The sequence below is a fragment of the Phycodurus eques genome, chromosome 16 (assembly GCF_024500275.1).
Source record: "Phycodurus eques isolate BA_2022a chromosome 16, UOR_Pequ_1.1, whole genome shotgun sequence".
Lineage (NCBI taxonomy): Eukaryota > Metazoa > Chordata > Actinopteri > Syngnathiformes > Syngnathidae > Phycodurus > Phycodurus eques.
In genome coordinates, this window is record NC_084540.1 from 14462184 (window position 1) to 14485288 (window position 23105).

Here is a 23105-nt window from a genome sequence, read left to right on the forward strand (position 1 = left end):
TGCCGCAACTCATCAAGACCTTTTGTTATGTTCCCTTTCTGATATAAAGTACATAAACAACAGCTAAGTCATGGTCGTACACATACACCTTGTGTGTCTGTGACGCCTCTTAAATGAACGAATACAACAGTCCCATGTGGAGAGCAGATGTTCAGGCAAAGCAAACCAAGGAGCACAAATATTGCATAATCTTAGCACGACAGTTGAAATGTGCATGGGACAAATGCTTCCTATAGTATACGCTCATCATTTGAAGAGTTGCATTAACTTTATGCACTTACTAATACAAGTAATGGTCAAAGTAACAATTTCCATCCATCCATATTTTGTCCTGCTTATCTTATTGTCGTCTGCAGTGGCGTAGAACTGTTCTGAGTGGATTGTCTCTAAAGTGGTACCTTCCGAGTTTAATTGTTCTATGACCAAGCTGGTAAATTATTTTACGCATTCAATTTTTCTCCTTTGAAATAAATTGATGCTGTTTAATCCAGTTTCAGCCTCCCAAAAATATTGTTTTGGGTTTTAACAAAGAAAAACAGCAATGTATTATTTAAAAAAATATATTTTTTTACTTCACTTTTTTTTTTCCATTTGAGTTGTAGAGTTTATAGGTTAACTAATAGTGAGAGAAAAAAAAGGTTTCCAAATGATTAACCTTCGTCTTATTTTTGTATATCACAAAAACCTTCCATTTGAACAGGGGTGTGTGTCGTTTTTATAGCCACTCCACAGCTTTCCTACATGTCCTTTGTTAATAGTTGTATTATTGACTGTGTTGATTGTATTTACTGAAATAAATACATAATTAAACATATCTACTACTGTTTTTCTGAATTGTACGTATAATAATGGTGATGGGTGCCCTTATTTTGTCTTGAGCACCTGCCCCCAAAAATGTCTGTGCACGTGCCTGGGTCTCATTATAATTCGCTAGCAGTAGGAGTACATTTCATTGGGCACAAATGCTCCTGCCACATACATGTCCGTTTGTCTGCCGTGCAGTATGTTTGGTCTAGACCTGTATTGAGGAATCAGCTTAGGGCCCCACTGTGGCTGGACGTGGCCCTCTCCTTTGTTCTCGAGTGGGGCACTCATAAAGAGCTTAGTATGAACAGCCCGTCATTGTTTTAAAGCAGCTCTACCAGTCTCCCATGCTTCCACTGTTGGCAGTGGAAACACCTCAGTTTACGTACTAGGCCCTTAAGAGTATTTTAAAAATGGAGACGGAAGACGACATCACTCACAGGTACTTTACTTGGCTTTCTTGCTGAGCTTAGATTATGACCTTTATCATTTGTGCACCTCTCTGGTAGGTCGTAAGCCACATATAGTAAATCCGTACACAACCTTCTTCGAGATATCTCCACTGCCTCTTTGTTACAAGATCTGACCATAATCTCAGACGGTTGTGCAACTTCTAATTATTTCGTGCGTTTCAAGTGACCCGTGGCGACTTAATGATATTTCATAGAAAATTAATAAAAGGACACACAGTATCTCACAAAAGTGAGCACATCACTCACATTTTTGTAAACATTTTATTTTCATGGAACTTAACACTGATTAAATTAAACTTTGCTATGTAGTCAGCTTGTAAAACATTGTAAATTTACTCTTGAGGGCATTGGCAATATCATTACCCGTTGACCATCTTTATGGAGAGCCACAATTATTTTCTTTTATTTTTCAGATCTTTGCCATGATTTGCCATATTGAACTTCCAGTGACCAATATGACAAAGTGTGAGAGCAATACCGTAACGCCAAATTTACATTTCACACCTGCTCCCCATTCACACCTGAAACCTTGTAACACTAACGAGTCACATGACATCATGGAGGGGAAATGGCTAATTGGGCCCAATTTGGACATTTACACTTAGGGGTGTACTCACATTTGTTGCCAGCTGTTTCAACATTAATGGCTGAGTTGAGTTCTTTTGTAAATTAACACTGTTATACAAGCTGTACCCTGACTACAACTACTAATGTTACAAAAATGTGTGGTAGTTACCTACTTTTGTGAGATATTGTACTGTACATGTATTTATAAATGTAAGTACAGTATAGGAAGAATTCGGTGGAAGGTAAAGGCTCATCTTTGTCCTTTTGTGCTTCACTTCTGATCCTTTCCTCCTTCTTCATCTTCTTTCACTTTTTAATCACCTGGTATAGTGAAAATACCTGTACATTAGAATATCAGAAATGGGAAATTGTGAATTTATCTGATCTGGTCAGTCTATGAATTTTTTTTTTTAATCCTCTGTGTGTAATACTCATCTTTGGAGATTTTTTTTTTTTTTACATTTGTATACATGTACAGTTGCAATATTTTAGATAAAAAGAGTGAAGGATCCCCTTTATGTCAGTGAGACATTAGTAATGGGGCAGGGGATGCAAGGCTTTTAGTGATAAATGTTGCTAACCGTCTATGCGGAGACTTGATGACTTGAGTTGCAATATTGGCGGCTGGCAAGAGTTCACATGAGTAGAAGGTCAAAGTCAAGGTCTGTTTACAGACAAAATATGTGACGAGGGCAGAGTTTAGGGTGCTCTCAGTGTGCCTTGATTCAATATGTGTTGTGCCCTGTGTAGCCTCAGTGTCGGCTATGCTGGGAATGCGGGGTCTTGAAGCTGAAGGTTAGGGTTGCAGGGGTGAGTGTGTAAAGGGGTAAGTGGGTGAGAAGTGCCCCCACTTGAAAGCATCCTCACATAATATGCACGTGTTTGTCGGTGTGTTTTTATATGCGTGTGGTTTTGTGTACATATCAGATATTTAATTCTAAGGAAATACTGTAGTTGGCATTGTGAGGTGTAATGTTTGTCTAGGTATCTGAACATGTGAGTATATAGAGTTCAATGAATGCATGTGTGTGTGTGTCTGAAAAGCTCATAGACTGTAACCAGACCAAGACTACAGGGTGCAGCCTGGAGCACATTGGGCCTCTTGGGCTCAGCAGGGACCCAGCTGGGGGAAGCACAGACTCCATTCACACACACACACACACACACACACACACACACACACACACAGACGCACGCACGCACGCACGCACGCACACGCGCACGCACGCACGCACGCACACACACACACACGCTTAACTTTTAATGTTCCACTTAAGGCAGACCGGCTTTTGAGGTCAGCAAGCATGATTTAGTTGAGCGGTGTTCCTAAAACAACCAAAAGACTTTCATCATTTAGAAAAACAGCAAAGTTCTTAGAAGGGAACAAGCCAGCTGTTGACGGAAGAATATTAAACTGTTTAGTTTTTGTTTTGTCTAATGCTTACTACCGGTACTTTCAAATTTCTTGGACTAATCCCTTGTCAAACAATCCCCTTAGTGTGTAATCTGAATTAAGTGTAATAAAAGCATCTGTTATTTTTTTTCATTATTCTTTACTTTTTTAATACCAACAAAAGCATGTAAATTATATACATCCCAAGTATAAAGATACATACATGCTTTGCATTTAAAATTAGGCTTGAAAGACAACCCGACCCAGATAAATTTCTTTTGACTGATGATTGACATGCTGTATTGTGTCCATGGCTTTTGTGTATTGCACAAAAACTAGAACCCAAAAGGTACATTTATGTTCCTCCGCAGTAAAAGTCAAATGTCCAAAGTAAGACAGTACTACTTTTTAGGGATATTTCCAAATAATAAAAATGATAAAGGCAAAACAGTGTACTTCCGAAAGTACAATCGTGCTTTTTTCTTTTTTTTTTTTTTTTTGCCCCCCTCTGCAGAGAGTGTATCAACAGCCATTATTTATAGGGGAATGGGATTTATGCATAGGACCTGAATGGAAATGTTATTTAGCTTCCTCTGAAAATGTAGATGTCATTTTCACATTGTGATACCATTCAATGAAGAAGATATTCGAACGATTACCAGAGCCTAATAAAAAAAAAAAAAAAAGTGCCTTTGGTGCCATCTTCTGGAATGAGAAGAGAGTGAATGAGTGAGTCTGGACGTCACAGTACAGTACGGTAATGCAAGGCTAAACCTTGACAGCTGCAATTAAAACATGCAGTAAATGAGTTTAATCCGTCAACTCAAAACATTTGACTTCCCCCCCCCCCCTTTTTTTTTTTTTTTTAAAGCAGAATAGTCAAATTTGAAAAAAGTAAGGGCATTCAACCAGGTCTGATCTGATTTGATCAGGGTCCCATTTGTATAGTAGTTATATGCTGCGATGTAGTATCCAATTAGTTATTTTTGCCTTACTATAAAGTAAAAAAAAAAAAAAATATATATATATATATATATATATATATTTATTTTTTTTGCCACACACTGTATGAACATTTCAAGTCTACGTGCTTGTTGTTTGCATGTTAAGGGTTAAGGCGTCCAAGTGTGCGCGCAGGTGTGTCTCGCCACTGTGAGCGTGGACCAGCCGGCAAATGTGCTGAATTAAGTTGATCCTAACTGTAAGTCAGTCAGCTCTTGGTGCACCAGTGGACGACAGGCACAGTAATTGATGCAGTTAGATCTTGGAGTGGTTTGCACGCAGCAGCGCTAATCTCTCTGCATGCGATATTAAACGTATATAGTGAGGGAGGTTGCGCCCTGACCGAGTCCATAGCCTCCGCTTTGTAGTATTGGACAGTTACTAGTTTTCATATACTCCCCAGGACCTTATTATTTAACTTTTCCTCCCGTGGGATTTATTCGTCGTCTCTTCTCAAGAGTTTAATCTGCCGCGCTGTTACGCACGCTATGTGGTGGATGCTGTTTCCGCGATGGATTTGGTTTCCTCTGGGACATTTTTACACTTTTCTGCTCTCTACGGACAGTGTGGGGGCGATGCCGATGTCGGTGGCCAAAGTAGTGTACTCTCACGCCGGTCTGTGCCCCAATGAGCTGAACCCCAACCTGTGGGTGGATGCCATGAGCACCTGCAGCCGTGAGTGTGAATCTGACCAGGTGGGTTCTATTCCACTGTCTGTCTGTCTGTCTGTCTGTCTGTCTGTCTGTCTGTCTGTCTATCTATCTATCTATCTATCTATCTATCTATCTATCTATCTATCTATCTATCTATCTATCTATCTATCTGTCACATTTCATTCAAGTCCACCTGAACAATTCAAAAATGCTCAGTTTTTATGACTGACACGGTCAAATAGGTAATGAAACGGCTCAGTTAATTGGGGCGTTACATAACATACAGTTTCGGATTTTATTTTATCTTATTTTCCAATGGGTGGAAATGGAAACAGTTCTCACTGCGGTGTGTGTAAAAGTACAATAACCAAGAGTTAATTGTGAAGGGAGCTCATTGAATTGCATAGGAAATCGAACGTTGTAATCTGTGAGGCAGACAGGCTAACCACTCGGGCTATCGTACTGCCCTGGACAATACAGTGTCACAAAAACAAAATGTCACAGATTCATTCATTCCTGTTAATACTTACCTGTAGATTATATTAAGGACATCTCTGAAACAGGGCCAGCCCGAGCTAATGTGGTACCCAAGGCAAGATTTTATATGGCACCCCCCCCCCCCCCCCACCTTTTCATCCATGAAAATGCTATGCTATGACTTCCTTTTTCTCACTATATTTCTGAAGTAACATGAAACAGACCTGTCACAAATAAGAATTTGCATCCAGTAAAGCTGCAATTAGTAATCGAGTATATCGAGAATAATGATGTGGGTCACTTCGACCTAATACATGATCATTAAGATCTTCAGTATTATGTTGTCACTTACCATATTTTCCTGTAGTAATGCAGTAAATTGTACATATAGCTACAAGGTAATGGTTTCTCAGTGCTTTGGTCAAAGGAGCAAGTCTTATCAAGTCCAAGTGAAGTCATAAATCAAGTTGCTAGTCTTTTAACATATCGACACGTTGAGTCTAAAGTCATCAAATTCATGACTCGAGTCTGACTCGAGTCCAAGTCATGTGACTCAAGTCCACACCTCTGGTTTACATCGCGTTTGCGTACAGCTGTGGCTGAGTATGTCGCTTTTTTTTTTTTTTAAGAACGCTGAGTACGTAGTTCACCTTGCTCCTCTTCTTTTATTTAATGCTCACATACAATGGGGAAACATCATAGCTGCATGGGCTAACAATTAGCATCTACAGTGGGTGCGGAAAGTATTCAGACCCCCTTAAATGTTTCACTCTTTGTTATATTGCAGCCATTTGCTAAAAAGCATTTAAGTTCCTTCCCCCCCTCATTAATGTACACACAGCACCCCATATTGACAGAAAGAAATTGGATTGTTGACATTTTTGCAGATTTATTAAAAGAGAAAAACTGAAATATCACACAGCAATAAGTATTCAGACACTTTGCTCAGTATTTAGTAGAAGCACCCTTTTGAGCTAACACAGCCATGAGTCTTTTTGGGAATGATGCTACAGGTTTTTCACCTGGATTTGGCAATCATCTGCCATTCCTCCTTGCAGATCCTCTCCAGTTCTGTCAAGTTGGATGGTGAACGTTGGTGGGCAGCCATTTTCAGGTCTTTCCAGAGATGCTCAATTGGGTTTAAGTCAGGACTCTGCTGGGCCATTCAAGAACAGTCACGTTGTTCTGAAGACACTCCTTCGTTATTTTAGCTGTGTGCTTAGGGTCATTGTCTTGTTGGAAGGTCAACCTTCGGCCCAGTCTGAGGTCCTGAGCACTCTGGAGAAGGTTTTCGTCCAGGATATCCCTGTACTTGGCCACATTCATCTTTCCTTCAATTGCAAGCAGTCGTCCTGTCCCTGCAGCTGAAAAACACCCCCACAGCATGATGCTGCCACCACCATGCTTCACTGTTGGGACTGTATTGGACAGGTGATAAGCAGTGCCTGGTTTTCTCCACACATACCGCTTAGAATTAAGGCCATCAATTTCTATATTGGTCTCATCAGACCAGAAAATCTTATTTCCAACCATCTTGGCGTCCTTCATGTGTTTTTTTTCGCAAACTCCATGCGAGCTTTCATGCGTCTTGCACTGAGGAGAGGTTTTTGTCGAGCTACTCTGCCATGAAGCCTCGACTGGTGGAGGGCTGCAGTGATGGTTGACTTTCTAGAACTTTCTCTCATCTTCCGACTGCATCTCTCTTCTTCTTTACCTCTCTTCTTCTTTACCTCTCTGACCAAGGCTCTTCTTTCCCGATTGCTCAGTTTGGGCGGCAGGGCCAGCTCGAGGAACGGTTCCGTTTATCCCAAACTGTCTTCCATTTAAGGATTATGGAAGCCACTGTGCGCTTAGGAACCTTAAGTGCAGCAGACATTTTTTGTAACCATGGCCAGATCTGTGCCTTGGCACAATTCTGTCCTGAGCTCTTCAGGCAGTTCCTTTGACCTCAGTATTCTTATTTGCTCTGACATGCACTGTGAGCTGTAAGGTCTTATATAGACAGGTGTGTGGCTTTCCTAATCAAGTCCAATCAATATAATCAAACACAGCTGGCACTCCAACGAAGGTGTAGAACCATCTCAAGGCATGATCAGAAGAAATGCACAGCACCCGAGTTAAATATATGAGTGTCACAGCAAAGGGTCTGAATACTTATGGCTGTGTGATATTTCAGTTTTTCTTTTTTAATAAATCTGCAAAAATGTCAACAATTCTGTTTATTTTCTGTCAATATGGGGTGCTGTTGTGTACATTAAGGAGGAAAAAATTAACTTAAATGATTTTAGCAAATGGCTGCAATATAACAAAGAGTGAAAGTTTTAAGGGGGTCTGAATACATACCCACTGTATGTGGCGGTGTTGTTACTCTTTAAGCAACTGATGTCTGAACATAAAACATTGCAGCACCACATGTAGCTGGATAATATGACAATACTCACAGGCTTTATTCTTTATCCTCTGCGAAGAATGACTCATTATCCTGCTGCACTGAAAAGACGAGAGAGGAGCTGAGGCTCCTGTACATTATCCGTATGAATGTCCGATACTGCCCCCGCGTAGCCAATGCACGCACACCAGAATGAGCAACACAAGACGAAAAGAAGTGTGACAAAAATCTTTATTATTCATTCTATTTAATTATGTTACTGCTGTATGTGTTTTGTGAGTTATATTGTAGCATGCTATTTTTATTATTAAAAAACACCTTACAACACTTTTTTTGAGGGGCAGGCTAGAATGGAGTAATAGCATTTCCATTCATTTAAATGCTGAAAGATGATTTGAGATACAGGTGATTGGAGCTACGAGCGCGTTCACCGGAACGAGTTAAACTTGTATCTCAAAGCACCACTGTAATCCTATCTATATAAAGGTGTACTTTTTACAGCCCTTGTATTAATTTTGATTAGATTGTTCAGGTGTACCTAATGTATTAGTTATTGGCCAGGGAGTGTGTTTCCGCTAACTGAATATGGACAATTAACTCACACGATAATATGGTTTGCAGAAATATTGTTTGTCATCCTCCTTCTAGGACTGTGAGACATTTGAGAAGTGCTGCCTCAATGTATGTGGAAACAAGAGTTGTGTGGCGGCGCGCTACATAGACATCAAGGGCAACAAGGGGCCCATCGGAATGCCCAAAGGTGCCACCTGTGACAAGTTCATGTGCTCCCAGCAAGGCTCCGAGTGTGACATCTGGGACGGGCAGCCTGTGTGTAAGTGCCGGGACCGCTGCGAGCGAGAGCCCCACTTCACGTGTGCGTCTGACGGCATGACTTACTATAACAAGTGTTACATGGACGCAGAGGCGTGCTCCAAGGGTGTGTCTATCTCTGAGGTCACCTGCAGGTAACATGTTAAGTATTTTCAATCTTTTCCAATTGCTTTGGTTCGGTAATGTTGTGTGAGAGATGTAAAAAAAATAAATAAATGGCAACGGCGAAGGGCTGTTTATAACCTGTTGTATATTTATTTCACCCATTGAATTTACCATAAATAAAATAAACCATAGCCATCATATGTTGGTGTCAGTATCAGCTAGTAGGAACATCAGTCTTTTATATAACAGATTGGAATTCAGCTTTAGTTTATGGTGTACAGCATATACTCACCCGACTCCTCATAGGTTACACATGAACAAACCAACATGATCCATAAGAAAAGTTTTACAAAATGATAATGCTTAGGTTTGATTGCCTGTAATATGATTACCTCAGTCACTTTGCAGGATTGCTGTGTGGATCTGGACAGACATTTCTGAGTGAATAATGTGCAAGGTGTGTCAGAAAGGTTCCATGACTGGCATAGCAAAAGATGTATTTAAAGGTCCCATTCCATCAATATCCATATTTAATAATATAGAGTTAAAATGAGTCTGTGACCTGATTAAAGTTTGACATCTACAATATGCTGTTTGTCCATTGAATGGAAAAGGCAGATTTCTGTGTATTTGAGCTGTAGAAAGTAACCAATTATTCAAGTGCCGGCCCACTTCGTGGTTGGTACACGGCCACTCATCTCAGGAAAAATGGCTTGTGCAAAGCTTTGCGTCACCTGCCAACCTAAATTGAGGAATAAATTGCTTTGATTTATTTTGGGAGAAATTCTTAAGTGTTCTTAAGTGTAACCATAATTGTGCAGTGTTCGAGCCCGTTTAGTGGAGGATGACTTCGTAAATATTAGCTTTCACACACGCTGGGATCTTAAGAGAGCGACCCAGCCAGGCGACCGCTGCCAAGCCATACAAAAACAGTATTTAAAGCAGACATATTGTGTTTTACACCAATACTCTATTATATTTATAATTTATATTGTAACTGTGGATGAAATAGCGAAGATTACATTCATTGTCACCTAAATGTGTACATGCATATCTTGTATATATTCCCATATCTTTGTATTTTTGCACTCTTGCTCTCTCTCTCTCTCTCTCTCTCTCTCTCTCTCTCTTGCTCTCTCTCTCTCTCTCTCTCTGTCTCTCTCTCTCTCATTACGGTTTGATAAAAGGGATAAAGCTCAATATACTGTATTTGTACAGCCTACACAAGATAAACCATAAGACGGTCGCCGAGATGTCGCCAAGGACCGATCGGAGCAATGCTTTTTTTCCCCGTACATAAAGACATCAGCGATCCAATTTGAGCAAAGCTGATTTACATATTGAATATTAATGAGAAATCCATCCGTCTCAACTGCCAGGCCTAAAAAACCAATTACTGTAGAATAGCTTGAAAAGGGGAATCTTGGGCATTTATAACCCAAATTATCTTGCAAACCTGATAAAAGGACGTCAAAGATAAAAAAAAATAATAATAAAATTATGGCATTGGATCTTTAAACTCCAAACTTAATTTTTTTCCCGTGGAGTCTTAGCATTCTCTGGTCGTCACAGCCATCTTGATGTCATCCTGCAGGATCTCCTTGTAGAAGTGCTGGTTGATCATCTGGCCCACAGTGAAGAGGAAAACTCGTAGTTTGGGTTTGAAATACATGACACCAGTCATGGAACTTTTCTGACACAATGCAAATGAATATTGACAACAAAATTCAGACATATCGGTAGTAGGTATGTAAAATTTGGACCTGATCCAAATTAAGGGTGCGTATACACAGGTCTCAAAGTGCTGGATTTTGAAAATGCCATCGTTGTCATTACTGTATAAACACTGAAAAACAGGATGTACATGTGTATGTCACATTCAAATTTATCAAGACCAGGCTGTATTATTTTCAGGTGTTTTAACAAAATTGTCATCTGTAAAAGAAACTTGAAAAAGAACAAAAACCTTTTTTTTTTTCCTTTAAAAAATCATTCTCATGCAAACGTACCTTAAGATCGTTTGGTCTTGGCAGACATTTGCCCTCTACTAGTTGTGACAAAACAATACTGTGGTTGTCATATACTGTATACTCATGTAGCGCTATGTAGAGAGGTGATTCTAATACTTGGCCCCTCTCCCTGTAGCTAGTACGTAGCGAAACCAAAATATGAAAAGCTGTGAAATAATATCTTAGCAAAGGCAAGCTCTGGTATCGCATCAGGCTATGCAAGTGTACCTCATAAAGTGATATTATTATAGTGTAGTTATGAGCACAGATTAGTTTTAAACTAATTAACTCTCTTCCCATTCAACTCTCCTACAGGTACCATCTGACATGGCCAAACACCAGTCCAATGCCAGCCGAAACAACTCTCCATCCGACCACGGCTCTTCAGACCACCCTCCCAGCTGACATCCAGAACCCCACCATACACAGTAGCCCCACTCAGCAGGCTGTGTTTGTGGGTGAGACAGCCAGCTTCCTGTGTGAGGTAACTGGCAAGCCACGACCGGAAATCACCTGGGAGAAACAACTGAAGGGCAAAGACAACATTGTCATGCGACCGAATCACGTCCGAGGGAACGTTGTGGTCACCAACATTGGCCAACTTGTCATTTACAACACGCAGCTTCAAGATGTTGGAATCTATACGTGCACGGCCAAAAATGTGGGAGGAAGTGCATCTTCTCACTTCCCTTTGGCAGTAATCAAGAGAGAGGCTAAGGGGAAGGAAGCCGAAGGAAATAATACTAATCTGCCCTTCCCACCTGCAGAGTGCTTGAAAAGTCCAGACACCGACAACTGTGGAGAAGAAACCATAAGCTGGTACTACGAATCAAACAGGAACAACTGTTTCACCTTCACTTACAGTCAGTGCAATAAGAACCGGAACCATTTCGACAGCTATGATACCTGTATGCTGTCATGCGGGGGAGAGGTGGCAGCTCCTTGTAGCCTGCCCAGCCTTCAGGGGCCATGCAAAGCCTACGAACATCGCTGGGCCTACAGCAACACCCTCAAGAAGTGCCAGTCTTTTGTCTACGGAGGCTGCGGCAGCAACGAGAACAACTTTGAGTCCAAAGAAGCCTGCGAAGGGATGTGCCCCTTTCCCAAGAACCATAATTGCAAACCGTGTAAGCCTCGAGGCAAGATGATGGCCAGCTTCTGCAGGAGCGACTTTGTCATCCTGGCACGGGTCACTGAGCTGACGGAGGAGCAGGAGTCAGGTCACGCTCTGATGACGGTGGAAGAGATCCTGAAAGATGAGAAGATGGGTCTTAAGTTCTTTGGCAAAGAACCATTGGAGGTGACTCTTCTGAATATGGACTGGAACTGCCCCTGCCCAAACATCACCGTAGCCGAGAGTCAGCTCATCATCATGGGGGAGGTTCACAACGGGATGGCCGTCCTGCAGCCAGACAGCTTTGTAGGCTCCTCCAGCGCCCGTAAGGTTCGGAAGCTTCGTGAGATTTCCCACAAGAGAAGCTGCGGTTTGTTTGAGTTGCCTGGCACCCAGTAGGGACTCACTGATGCCGGAGAAGCCGCACCAGTCCGAACTGTCGCTTCTTGCAGAACGTAGTCATAAAATCGAAGACTGAAAAAGAGATCAAATCCCAGATATTTTATGAAATTGTTATATACATCATCTTAATATGTGTTGTTCTTTATTTGTGGCCTAAAATGGACGTTACGCCTCAGTTTTGTCTAACAGAATCAATAAGCTTTTTGGTTCCTTTCATCTGGAATCATTTGCAATCCAGGATATGTATGTGAACTACTCTATATTTATTTTTCTCTTATTTCGTATAGAGCAGTGGATACAGTAAATACAGAATATATCGCTCAAGTACACAGAGAACATCTATATATTTTCATGCTCTCTGTGATGTATTAGCATCCATTAATATGGAATGACGCTGAATGAATAAAGATCATTGAGAAGATGTTATGGATGGTTGTGATCTTTACTGATGTTCCTTGTAAAGTTGACCGTGAAGGCAGTTCACGTTCCATCTGAGATTTATGTCTTTTATTGCACGCACGCACACACAAACTGGGCCTTGTCTGGCCTTCAAATCTGAAGCGGGTCACATTCCAGCCCAGCTGTGGAGGCCTGTGGAGCTGTGTGTGGTGTAGTGTTGTGTCTGGGTTTGGGGCCCTCACATTGCACACACCCCACTGGCCATCCTTTGGCCTTGTGCGGCCCCTTTCATGTGCAAGAGGCCAGGGTGAAGGGGAAGAGGAGGAGGCGGTGGAAAAGAGGGATGTTGGGTGATTCACTCTCTTGGGCCACATCTGTGTTCAAGGGACACAATAAGAAAGGAATGGATCATGGCTACTCAAGAAGGATGTCACACCTGTATTTAGATTTAGATAGTGTCCTGTTCAATATTAGGCCAAAATGTTGTCGAGGAAGAGATTAGCACATTATAATGCAACAACAATACAAACGGGAAACAACATAATCTCCCTCACTCATATCTTTAGCTACCGAATGTTTACCCCCTTCCCCCCATGCCTTTATGTCCCCCACGCTCACCCCTCTTCCTCACCCATCTACCCACTTAGTCCGTCAAAGACCCAGCCTTTTGTGATGACCTCTGACCCGCCTAATGAAAAAGAGGCCACCAAGAAAAGCACCACTTTCATTAGAGCTGCTGACAAGTGACTAGCTAAGCTCCACACAAACCCCTTGATGCTCAGCTCCTCACATCAACAGCACCAAGTTCACATCGAGACCACCAGCTAGGCCACCCGCCCGCCAGACAGACCATAATAATGAGCCTGACAAGTGCAGACACAATGCCCTCAGTGACACCGTATGGAGGAGGAACTTGGACTTTGAAGGTACTTCATAATACACAATCAACCCCCCTAGCCATATATTACACACACTAGTATGAACCAAATGACTGCTCGTTACTTGTCAACTAAAAATGAGATAAAACATATGCATGCATGCAGCTACTCTATTCTTTAGAGTTGTGTTTTTTTTTTCATTAAAAACAAATCTTACCAATAATACAAACGCGCTTGAACTGCAATTTGTAAGGTTGTCCACTAGGAGGCAGTATTTTCTTCAGTTGGGTTGAGAGCCCCAGAATGAAACAGACGGTAAACGGTACAACTACAGTATAAGCATATCACTCAATACCGTCAATGCACAGCTTCACTTTTCTTATTTTTTCTAATTTTCTTTTCATACATAGCTATAGCACATTGTTAATCAGACTGTATTTAAATTTATTTTTACACAACATTATGACAACTTGCACAATATATGAGATGTATCACATATTACTGCATTTTACTGAGATAATAATGTCAGAGAGTATTAATTTACCAATATTATTATTGTGGTTGTAGTGTGCAGTAAAGTAACTATTACAGTATTTTGGTTTCTTCAGTTAATTACATCAGTGAGTTCCTATACAGTGGAACACGGGGTTACGAACTTAATTCGTTCCGTGACCCCGGGGGTTTGTAACCCGGAATATTTATAAACTGAGGTAATGTTTCCCATTTAAATGAATGGAAATACAATTAAGCCATTCCAGCCGCATTTATCTTATCTTGATCGTTGTGGAGTTAAAAATTAATACCGTGCAATATTGAAACAGGTAAAAACAATTTGTGAAGATGCGCTAACAGTGGGTGTGCTTTCAAATTACTGTGCAGTGCCTTAGCCTTATTGGGTGCTGCGATGTTTATGTTCACTGTGGTTACTGCATGCCCTAAATGGCCACCACCTCCCACAATGCAGCACACCCTTTGCAATGAATTGTGGGAGGGGGCTGCCATTTTTGCCAAAAAACAAAGATACTGTACCTAATACCAGAAATAGTAAAATAGTTAATTTTAGGGATAGAATAATAATTCATTTTAATTTGTATTCACAATTACTTTGTTAGTCAGTAAAATAAATAAAACAGTTAAATGTACAGTATTATGTAGAATTGTTTATTTTACCGATAAAATAGCAATCCATTTTCATTTTTAAACATGGATAATTGTCTATAGCTAATTATAATTTACTCATTATTTATACCCATTATTGATTTATTTAACATAATTTATTTCTCAAGATTTTACTTTGTAAAGTGATTCTATTTCTACTTCATCAACAATTTATTTAATAAAATAAGTACTTTTTTAAAATGTAGATTTAAAATTGTTTATTTGCATGTGATTTATAATTGATTACAATCTAATAAATTAGCCAATAGTTTATTCAAACAAATGAATAAAAATAACACAAATATATAAGACATTAAATATATATGTAAATATTTATTTCAACAATGAAATACTAATGATAATCAACATCAGATCATTGGTCCCTCCCTACTCCCTCCTGAGGACGAGCTTGGACCCGCCACGTCCCGGTCACCACCTTTTCCAGCTCCTTCCCTCAGGTTGGTAGCGCTTTCACTCCTTAATGACTCTCTGCACTTGTGTTTTTATGTTCTTAATGTATATTTTTGTAATAGTGGCTTGTTTGCTGTGAGACTAGTGGGGCTCCTACTATCAGAGACAAATTCTTTGTGTATTTTAACATACTTGGCCTGTAAAGATGATTCTAAATTCTGATAGTTAAATTTCATTTTTAGATTTTATTTATAATAAATTAGATTATAACAAATAAAGCAATTATTTGATAAAATCCTCTGCAGCCCACCAAAACATCAACACGAGACTAACCTCAGTTCCCAAATATATATATTTGTTAACCAGAATAAATGTATTAACATGAAAATACTGTTTAAAAATATAATCAATTATCTCTTTCTGAACTATAATGTAAACATTTTTATCCATCAACAAAAATTGACAAATTGAACAATGCACTATGAACAAGTTTTTAGGACTCTTCTGGATTATTTGTGACGGAGAAAGGAAAAAAAAAACAGTTAACGGTGAACATAAATTGTCTTTTAATTGGAGACAGCTACAAAAACTACCAGTGTTGTACAATCCAACACAAAGTGATCCTTTCTGATTACTAGAACAAAAGAATAAAGATCAAGTCTGTTTTTGAGCAAGTTTGCAAATAAATGAAACACAAAATAAGTGGCCTGCAAAATGCCACAGGTAAAAAGGCCAACAAGTGCCCATATTACTGGAAAACAAGGGTACAGTACAATATTCCTCAAAGAAGAGTAAATACTCATACAAATCACAGTTGTCATCATATGCAACACAGACAATTTGACTATTGTTATATAGTCTAGAGTTCAATAGAAGGGACTTTTACATCATTGTAGGGACTGACTGCTCACATTAAATCTCAGCAAACCCACCCTCAAGCCAAAGGAGTTCTTTTTTAACCCTGAGGAGGATAACGGGTGCAGTCTGTGGCATAGCTGGGATCCAATCTGCGATCAGGCCTGCTCGCTTGGCACCACCACCAGTGAGTTTAGTTGGGGACGAGTTCCACCATTCAGTGAGGAGCAGCTGGAGAGTCTCAGCAAGTATCCCGCACACACAGATTAACGTGCAACCACAACGGCAATGCAGTTTGACCGGCCAGAAAACACCATAGGGCCATGACGCATGCAAAGCACAAGTGCTCTTTAAAATGTGAAAGTTTGAAAAAATATGTGAAAAGAAGTGAGAGAAAAAAAAATCCAATCCATTGGGTCATGTTTTCTGTCACTAAAATAGCGAGCAAGCAAGCTAACATACTGTAGGTTAGTGTTTCCCAAACATCATGCATCCACGGCACATATTTTATATATATTTTCACCGCACACTACCAAAACAAATGTCATTAAAAAATGGTGTCATGTACCTTCTGATATTTAGAGGATTTACATTTAATTGTTTGCATACAGGCGGCACGGTATGTATATATATATATATATATATATATATATATATATATATATATATATATATATATATATATATATAAAACTATTATTATTATTATGAACTATTATAAAATTATATATACAGATAGATAGATAGCTGTAAAATGGCTATTTGGATTGAAACTGCTTTTGCTTTGTTTTGCAGGCCAGGCACTTATTTGTGCAATTTAAATGTTTCTAGAAAGAGAATATTAATTCATATGCTGTCCCTACTAGAGTTTCAAAAACAGCATCTGGTCTCAACCAGGCCTTTCCTCATTGAAGCAACGCGTGCAGTCCCTCTAAATAGAATTCTTTCTGCTCTCGGCCACAATGACCTCACAGGTCCTGTTGCCGTGGTAGCAGCAGGACAGATAGACCTCCCTCTTTGTGAAATGCTATGAAGGTGTGCAGACACTGGAGGGAGTCCTAACTTAAATGTTGAGTGGAAGACTGAAAAAAAATACTGCTTCGACTTTGAAGTCTAAATTGAGTGAATCTCCTCCAAGGTCAGTTTTCTCTGTAGAGATGAAAAAGGAACATATTGAACTATTCCAAATTGGTACTGTATCACTTTTATAGTGTCAGCTATATACTAAATAGTTGTGTGGACACTTCCCATGTTAGTCTGTTACAAAATAGACTTAATTGGAGCACAATGTTGGGTTTGGAGGAAGCAAGAAAACGATTGCAGTTTCTTTGTCATCTCGTGAAACCAGTTCAGCACAATTCAAGCTCCTCTGCTGCACACGTTGACCTAATCTGAGCACATCATGAGGTCGTGCAGAATTTTCAATGTCATTCCCTCGTTAACATAATCATTATCATCAGCGTTAAATTGTCATTGGGTGCTGTTGATGCGTGGTGTGACCTTTAGGTCGAACATTTTATGACTCAGATGTCCTCCTGGGATGTCAGGCTTCTTTGTTTACATTCTAAATAGAATATCGAGCGACGTGGAAACAGGTTTGTTAGACCCTTTTTCAAAAGGAGTATTGCATAAGTGTTCATTACTTGAAACGGAAGGGAATGCCTGCTGCGCCTCTCAACGACACAGGTAGTCAGTCAGGGCTATTTTTGGACTCCAGTCAGGTTTGTGCATCATGAGAGAGTATGAAAATTATTCATTGTTTTCATTATGTGTTGTGGAGAGGTTTGCTTCATGTTTGGGTGGCAGAAATACCTGTTTTATTTTTTTATTTTTATTATGTTAGAGATATAGAGGAATGAAGGCTACTGTAGAAAGGGGAAACTGAATAATTTATCAGGTTTGTTTAGAGAGGGGGAGATGACTAATGAGTGATCAAAAGGTAAAACTAAAGATTAATCATGGAGTGTACAATGGCTCTGTGTGATGGCCCTGCCTATGCAAACGTGTGTTTACTTATACGTGAGCGGGCAGCAAAGCAAATGCCTCTAAGCTGACTGCGGCTGACATCCTCACGTGCGGCTCACGCCAAATGAAGACTCGTGTGGTTGTGTGTACATTCGTCCTGAGCAGCTTAGGCAGCATCACATGACACTTGACCTTTGACCTCTGCTGTTTCCTCCTGCTCCAGTGAGAAAACCCTATTCCAAATGTATCCGTATAGCTAAGAAAACAAGACTGAGTGGGTTTGAATATTATTAAAAACAAATAGGAAAGTATACTTCCGGAACTCGAGCTGACGCTTCTTAAGGACGTTCTGAAGCGGGCCGCACCTGCCGAAGGACTGTTCAGTAGGCTGTTTGAATAGAGCGCTGCAATAGGGAATCACATTGAAATTTAGCCCGAGGACATCACTCCGCCTGATCTGTTGCCATAACAACTGCGGCCGGAGCAGGGTGAAAAAGTTGGTGAATTAATTATTGAATTTAAACCATGACTGACACTTTAAACTTTAACACACTTAAATCTATACTGTATAGTGCTGTCCAAAAGCCTGAGATTAGATTTGTTTCAGTAGTTATAATGAGCATTTTGCGTCACAAATTATTATAACAGCTCACTAAAATGATCACAGATTTTAATGAGATATGTAAAAAAACAGTTTAAATGAGACGTTATTTATTTAATTTGATACAATTTAAATGACTTCCCGTGTGTCTTAATAACATTTCCGTGACATGCTTTTGTCAAAATACGCCCGGGGATCAAGAATTATAGTATACGTTACACACCCTGTTTTAGGGCCTTGCTAAAATCAGCCGATTTTGAGGGGCAAATCCTGTTTCATGCAAAGGAGCCAGTTCTCATTCCGCCGCCCCTTTTACTGTGTGGTGTACCAAAGCTGAGTGCGTCTTTCTGTGTTTGGGAGTAGCTGGACTATCCACTTGAAGGGGTAGTTTGCAATCCGGGCTGACCTGTTACCTTGTTACAGAGAAGCACCTTAATCGTAATTGAGTGTTGCTATAAGAATAATTAACTACCAACCGAATTAGCAACACTAGTATCTGATTCCTTTTTAAATGTTTATTTTCTCAAGCCCATGTGACCCTAATCGTGAACCTTTATCTCTGAGCGCAGTAAACAATCTTAATTACTGTATGTAGACAATGACAGAACTTGTATTTCTTTCTGTTGCAGTGACAAATGGAACCAGACACATAAACCCCACCTGTGGGAAGGAATGAACGCAACATGCCAACTGGTGAGTAAAACAAGAATCCTACAGCAGAACAGCAACCAGGATATTAAAGAACAAGATAACCGCAATAAATAAAAGGAAAGAGGAACCAAAGAAACAGGGCATTCTGAGCAAATTAAAAGAAAAGTCAAATCAGTGGAAGTGTTTTAAATTATTTTTTATTTTTTTTAGCTCAAAGGTATTTTATGGGTATACAGTATTTTATTAATGGAACAAATTTTGAGTACAATTTAGGAAATCTGTATTGTATCCATTGTATCTATTCAACTGAGGTATCCAACGTGACAGGTGCAGAGTGATTATTATATATATATATTTTTTGCGCTGATGACTCAGAAAGTCCATTACAGATTTGAAGTGAGAGGAGTGGCCAGCACATATCAGTGTACACTGCATGCTTATGCGACACTTGTTACTGTTACATAAGCAGTGTGTGTGTGTGTGTGTGTGTGTGTGTGTGTGTGTATTGTAAGGGGGGTTGACTTCACTGCCACCTTACAGTGCTCGTATCTCAAATATGTGCTCGCAAGTCAAAGCAAAAAATAGCCAAACAGTGGCTCATATCTTGAAAAACGTGTAAGTCGAGTCATTCGTATCTCAAGGCCTCACTGTGTGTGTATATATATATATATATATGTATATATATATATATATATATAAAACAACACCTCTCAGAATGATGCTACGCAACCTCAGTACAAATCAATCATTTAGAGCCATGTCCCCATTACAGTATGTTCCAAAGGCCAGGGGTGGTTGATATTTTCCTGGTTGCAGCAGAATCTGTGGATGGGGCATTAGGTGCAACTCTTTTTGCTCTAAATCAATAGAGGTCGTTAGGGCCTCTCTCTGTCTCCATTCCATTGTAATGCAGCACAGAGCACTGCACACACAGCTTCGACAAAGCCTGCTTGTACTCTTGCAAACCTTGAGCTGGAAGCCTTTGCGGCAGAGGTCTATGACCTCACTCATTCTGTTATTTTTTTTGGACCTACAAAGCACATGCATAGAGAAGACAAGTCCATTGTAGTAGTCGCTGTGAAAATATGAACATCCACTGAGATGCAATACGTCATGTTTACGGATTTAAGATCATGTTCTGTGGCATAGAAGGTTACAAAAATACGAGACACGCATGTTCACACTGCCCTCCAATTGAGGGTGTCATGCTCATGGCCTTGATGCGACAAAAGCGGCAGACAATGAATACAGTGCTGCCCCACACGGTGTCAGCGCATGTATCCTAGATAATTGTGGATTGAATTAAATAGAACTAAATGTATGCGTCTAGCTTTGTGAAGTCTTTGAAGCGAGGAAACTCAATATTTACAGTAACCATTCATAAAGTTTTCACACAAAGAGAGAAAACTGTATGAAATGTTGGCACGGTGATTTAGTGGTTTGCACTTCTGCCTCACAGTATTGAGATTTTAGGTTCCAGTCTTAGCTCTGGCCTTATTGTGTGGAGTTTGCATCTTCTCCCTGTGCTTGTGTACTTGGTTTTCTCCAGGTACACTGGCTTCCTCTCACAAAACGTTCATTGACCACCCTAAATTCTCATAGGTGTAAATGTAAATGCTTGTTTTTCTACAGTATGTGTTTTCTGCGATTGACTGGCGACCCGACCATACCCAGCCTTTCGTCCAAAGTCAGCTGGGATAGGCTCGAGCTCACCTGTGACTGTAGCGAGGATAAGCGGTACAAAAAATGGATGATGGATGAAATGCATGCATCCCATCACATTTGAACAGGACTAAATTACAGCAACAATCATGCCCGAAACATTCCAAAACTAGCAAATCTTGTTGCAATACACACCACAAACACATAGCAACAAATGCATTCATGATTTCCATAATTGTAAAGGGGTTGGGTTATGAGATTAGGTTTACAGCCTATAAATTAGTAATGTAAATAGTAGTAATAATAATAATGTTATTTACAGTACATACAATAGCACCTTTCAAAACAAAGAGACTAATGATGGTACACATGCCTGACTTCAGTGCAGGCAGCAATGGGTTCAGTTGTCACTCAGTGACAATGTGAATCTGAGTGTGAATGGTTCTGTTTCTATATGCCCTTTGATTGACTGGCAAACAGTCCAGGGTGCAGTTCACTTTTCGCCCCAAAGTCAGCTGGGAGAGGCTCCAGCTCCCAGTGACCCAGGACAGGTGCTATAGAAAATGGATGGATGATATTAAAGAAAATGATTCTGTATTCTGTGTACTATTAACTACAGCCCAAGTATAATTTGATCAAATCTTCGCCATATAATAATCTATAGTTTGTGCTTGTGTTTCTTTTCTCTTCAACACATTATTATTATTACTATTATTGCTATTATTATTATTTTATTATGATCGAAATGTTGGTTCTGAGTTGAGTGGTAAGTCCTCAGTTGGGCAGAAAACAGTTTGTTACATCCCCATGTAAAGCAGTGGTGCTGTGCAGTCGTCGCTGTAGAGACCAAAGCAAAAAAACAGAACAGAATTGGGCTTTAGCAATAATGCCTCTGTATGTGTGTGTATTTGTGTGAGTGTGTGTGTGTGTTTGTGTTTGTATGTGTGCGCATGCTGAGCCAGGCCTCTCATTATGTGCAACGTAATCTGAGCTTTCGGGGCCCGAGCAGACCCACCGATTGAACTACACGGTGGTCGAGCACTAGTGCCATGCCCCCTGTGCCCCCGCACTGTCTTTCCTGTGCTTTCACTCTGCTTAGCTCTGCAACTCTGATTATACAGCCAAGAGGGCGGGGTGGACGTTTGTTGTAGAGGTGTGGTGGAGGTTTGACTCGATCAGAGGAGTTGAGTTTAGCAAGCTTAAGTTTGCCTTTCCCTCTTTTTTTTTTTTTTTTTTTTTTAAGAGCATCTGCTTTTATCATCAAGGAACAATAATATCTAATCGGTGTTAGTATCAATTCTACTGCAAGGCACAATTTTGGTTTCCATGGACTCTCGGTCCATAGAGGTTTTCAATCCAACCGAGTCCTGATTATACACAATGTGTGACGTACTGATTTATCCATTTATGAACCTTACTTCCAAAATCAAATACTTTTCTGAGACTTTTCTTTTTCCTATCTATTGAAAGTAATCCACGACTGTATATGGGGAACGTCACGTGACCAAAATGGGATAGCTGACTTTCTGTGCATGCTACGCTAACGAGCACGAATGGTTTGATTACATGATTGTTTGAAGCCAAACTTGCTCAAATGTTATTTTCTTTATGGCTGATGTCTTAAGATAAAAGTTAAATGCATGTATACCATTTATTTATAAAAATATGATATATGTAAATATTAGCAAAACTCACACATTGAATATTGCAATCTATGTTGGCTCTGTAGGCGACGTCAAATGTTTAAAAAAAGACATTGTAGACCTTTAAAGTCCCTACTGTTGCTTTGATCCAATCTCCTTTGCCATTCACCCGGAACCATATACCAGATTAGTTGTACAGTGGTGTCTTGAGATAACGCGTGATTCGAGTTACGAATTTTTTTAAGATACGAGCCATCATTCGGATGATTTTTTTTGCTTTCACTTGCAGGCGCAGACTTGATATACTAAACTGACTTTATAATAAGCAACACTTTGGCAAATGGTGAACAATTTTTCCCCAAAAAACGCTTCAAGCTGTTTACTGCCACTCCTGGTTGAATTTTTCTGTCAAACTAAACATAGAACAAAGAGAATTGGAGTCAAATGACACTAGTGATCATGTTGGATTGGCGCAACGGCGCCCTATGCGGAAGTTGAAGATGAAGTCTAAAAATAGATCGTGCATGCAATAATGGATAAATAAAAGTAGCGTGCGGTATGTCGATCATTGTAACAGAGTAAAATTATCGATTCTTCTTAACATAAATCTTTTCCTTTCGGCTTGTCCGGTTAGGCGTTGCCACAGCGTGTCAACCTTTTCCA

The 23105-nt window shown here is 40.0% G+C and overlaps 1 protein-coding gene across 1 annotated transcript; it reads left to right on the top strand.

Moving 5' to 3' along the window:
* The first annotated feature begins 4405 nt into the window (after positions 1-4405).
* On the top strand, positions 4406-12632 carry wfikkn2a (info WAP, follistatin/kazal, immunoglobulin, kunitz and netrin domain containing 2a). The gene is made up of 3 exons (XM_061700530.1): positions 4406-4934; positions 8407-8723; positions 11019-12632. The coding sequence occupies exons 1-3, from the start codon at positions 4728-4730 to the stop codon at positions 12214-12216; spliced, it is 1722 nt and encodes a 573-aa protein (XP_061556514.1). The 5' UTR covers positions 4406-4727; the 3' UTR covers positions 12217-12632.
* The last annotated feature ends 10473 nt before the right edge of the window (positions 12633-23105 follow it).

Coding starts and splice junctions, on each gene's coding strand:
- wfikkn2a (XM_061700530.1), top strand. CDS start 4,728: ATGTGGTGGATGCTGTTTCCGCGATGGATTTGGTTTCCTCTGGGACAT. Junction 4,935..8,406: donor GTGAGTGTGAATCTGACCAG/GTGGGTTCTATT, acceptor TCCTCCTTCTAG/GACTGTGAGACATTTGAGAA. Junction 8,724..11,018: donor ATCTCTGAGGTCACCTGCAG/GTAACATGTTAA, acceptor ACTCTCCTACAG/GTACCATCTGACATGGCCAA.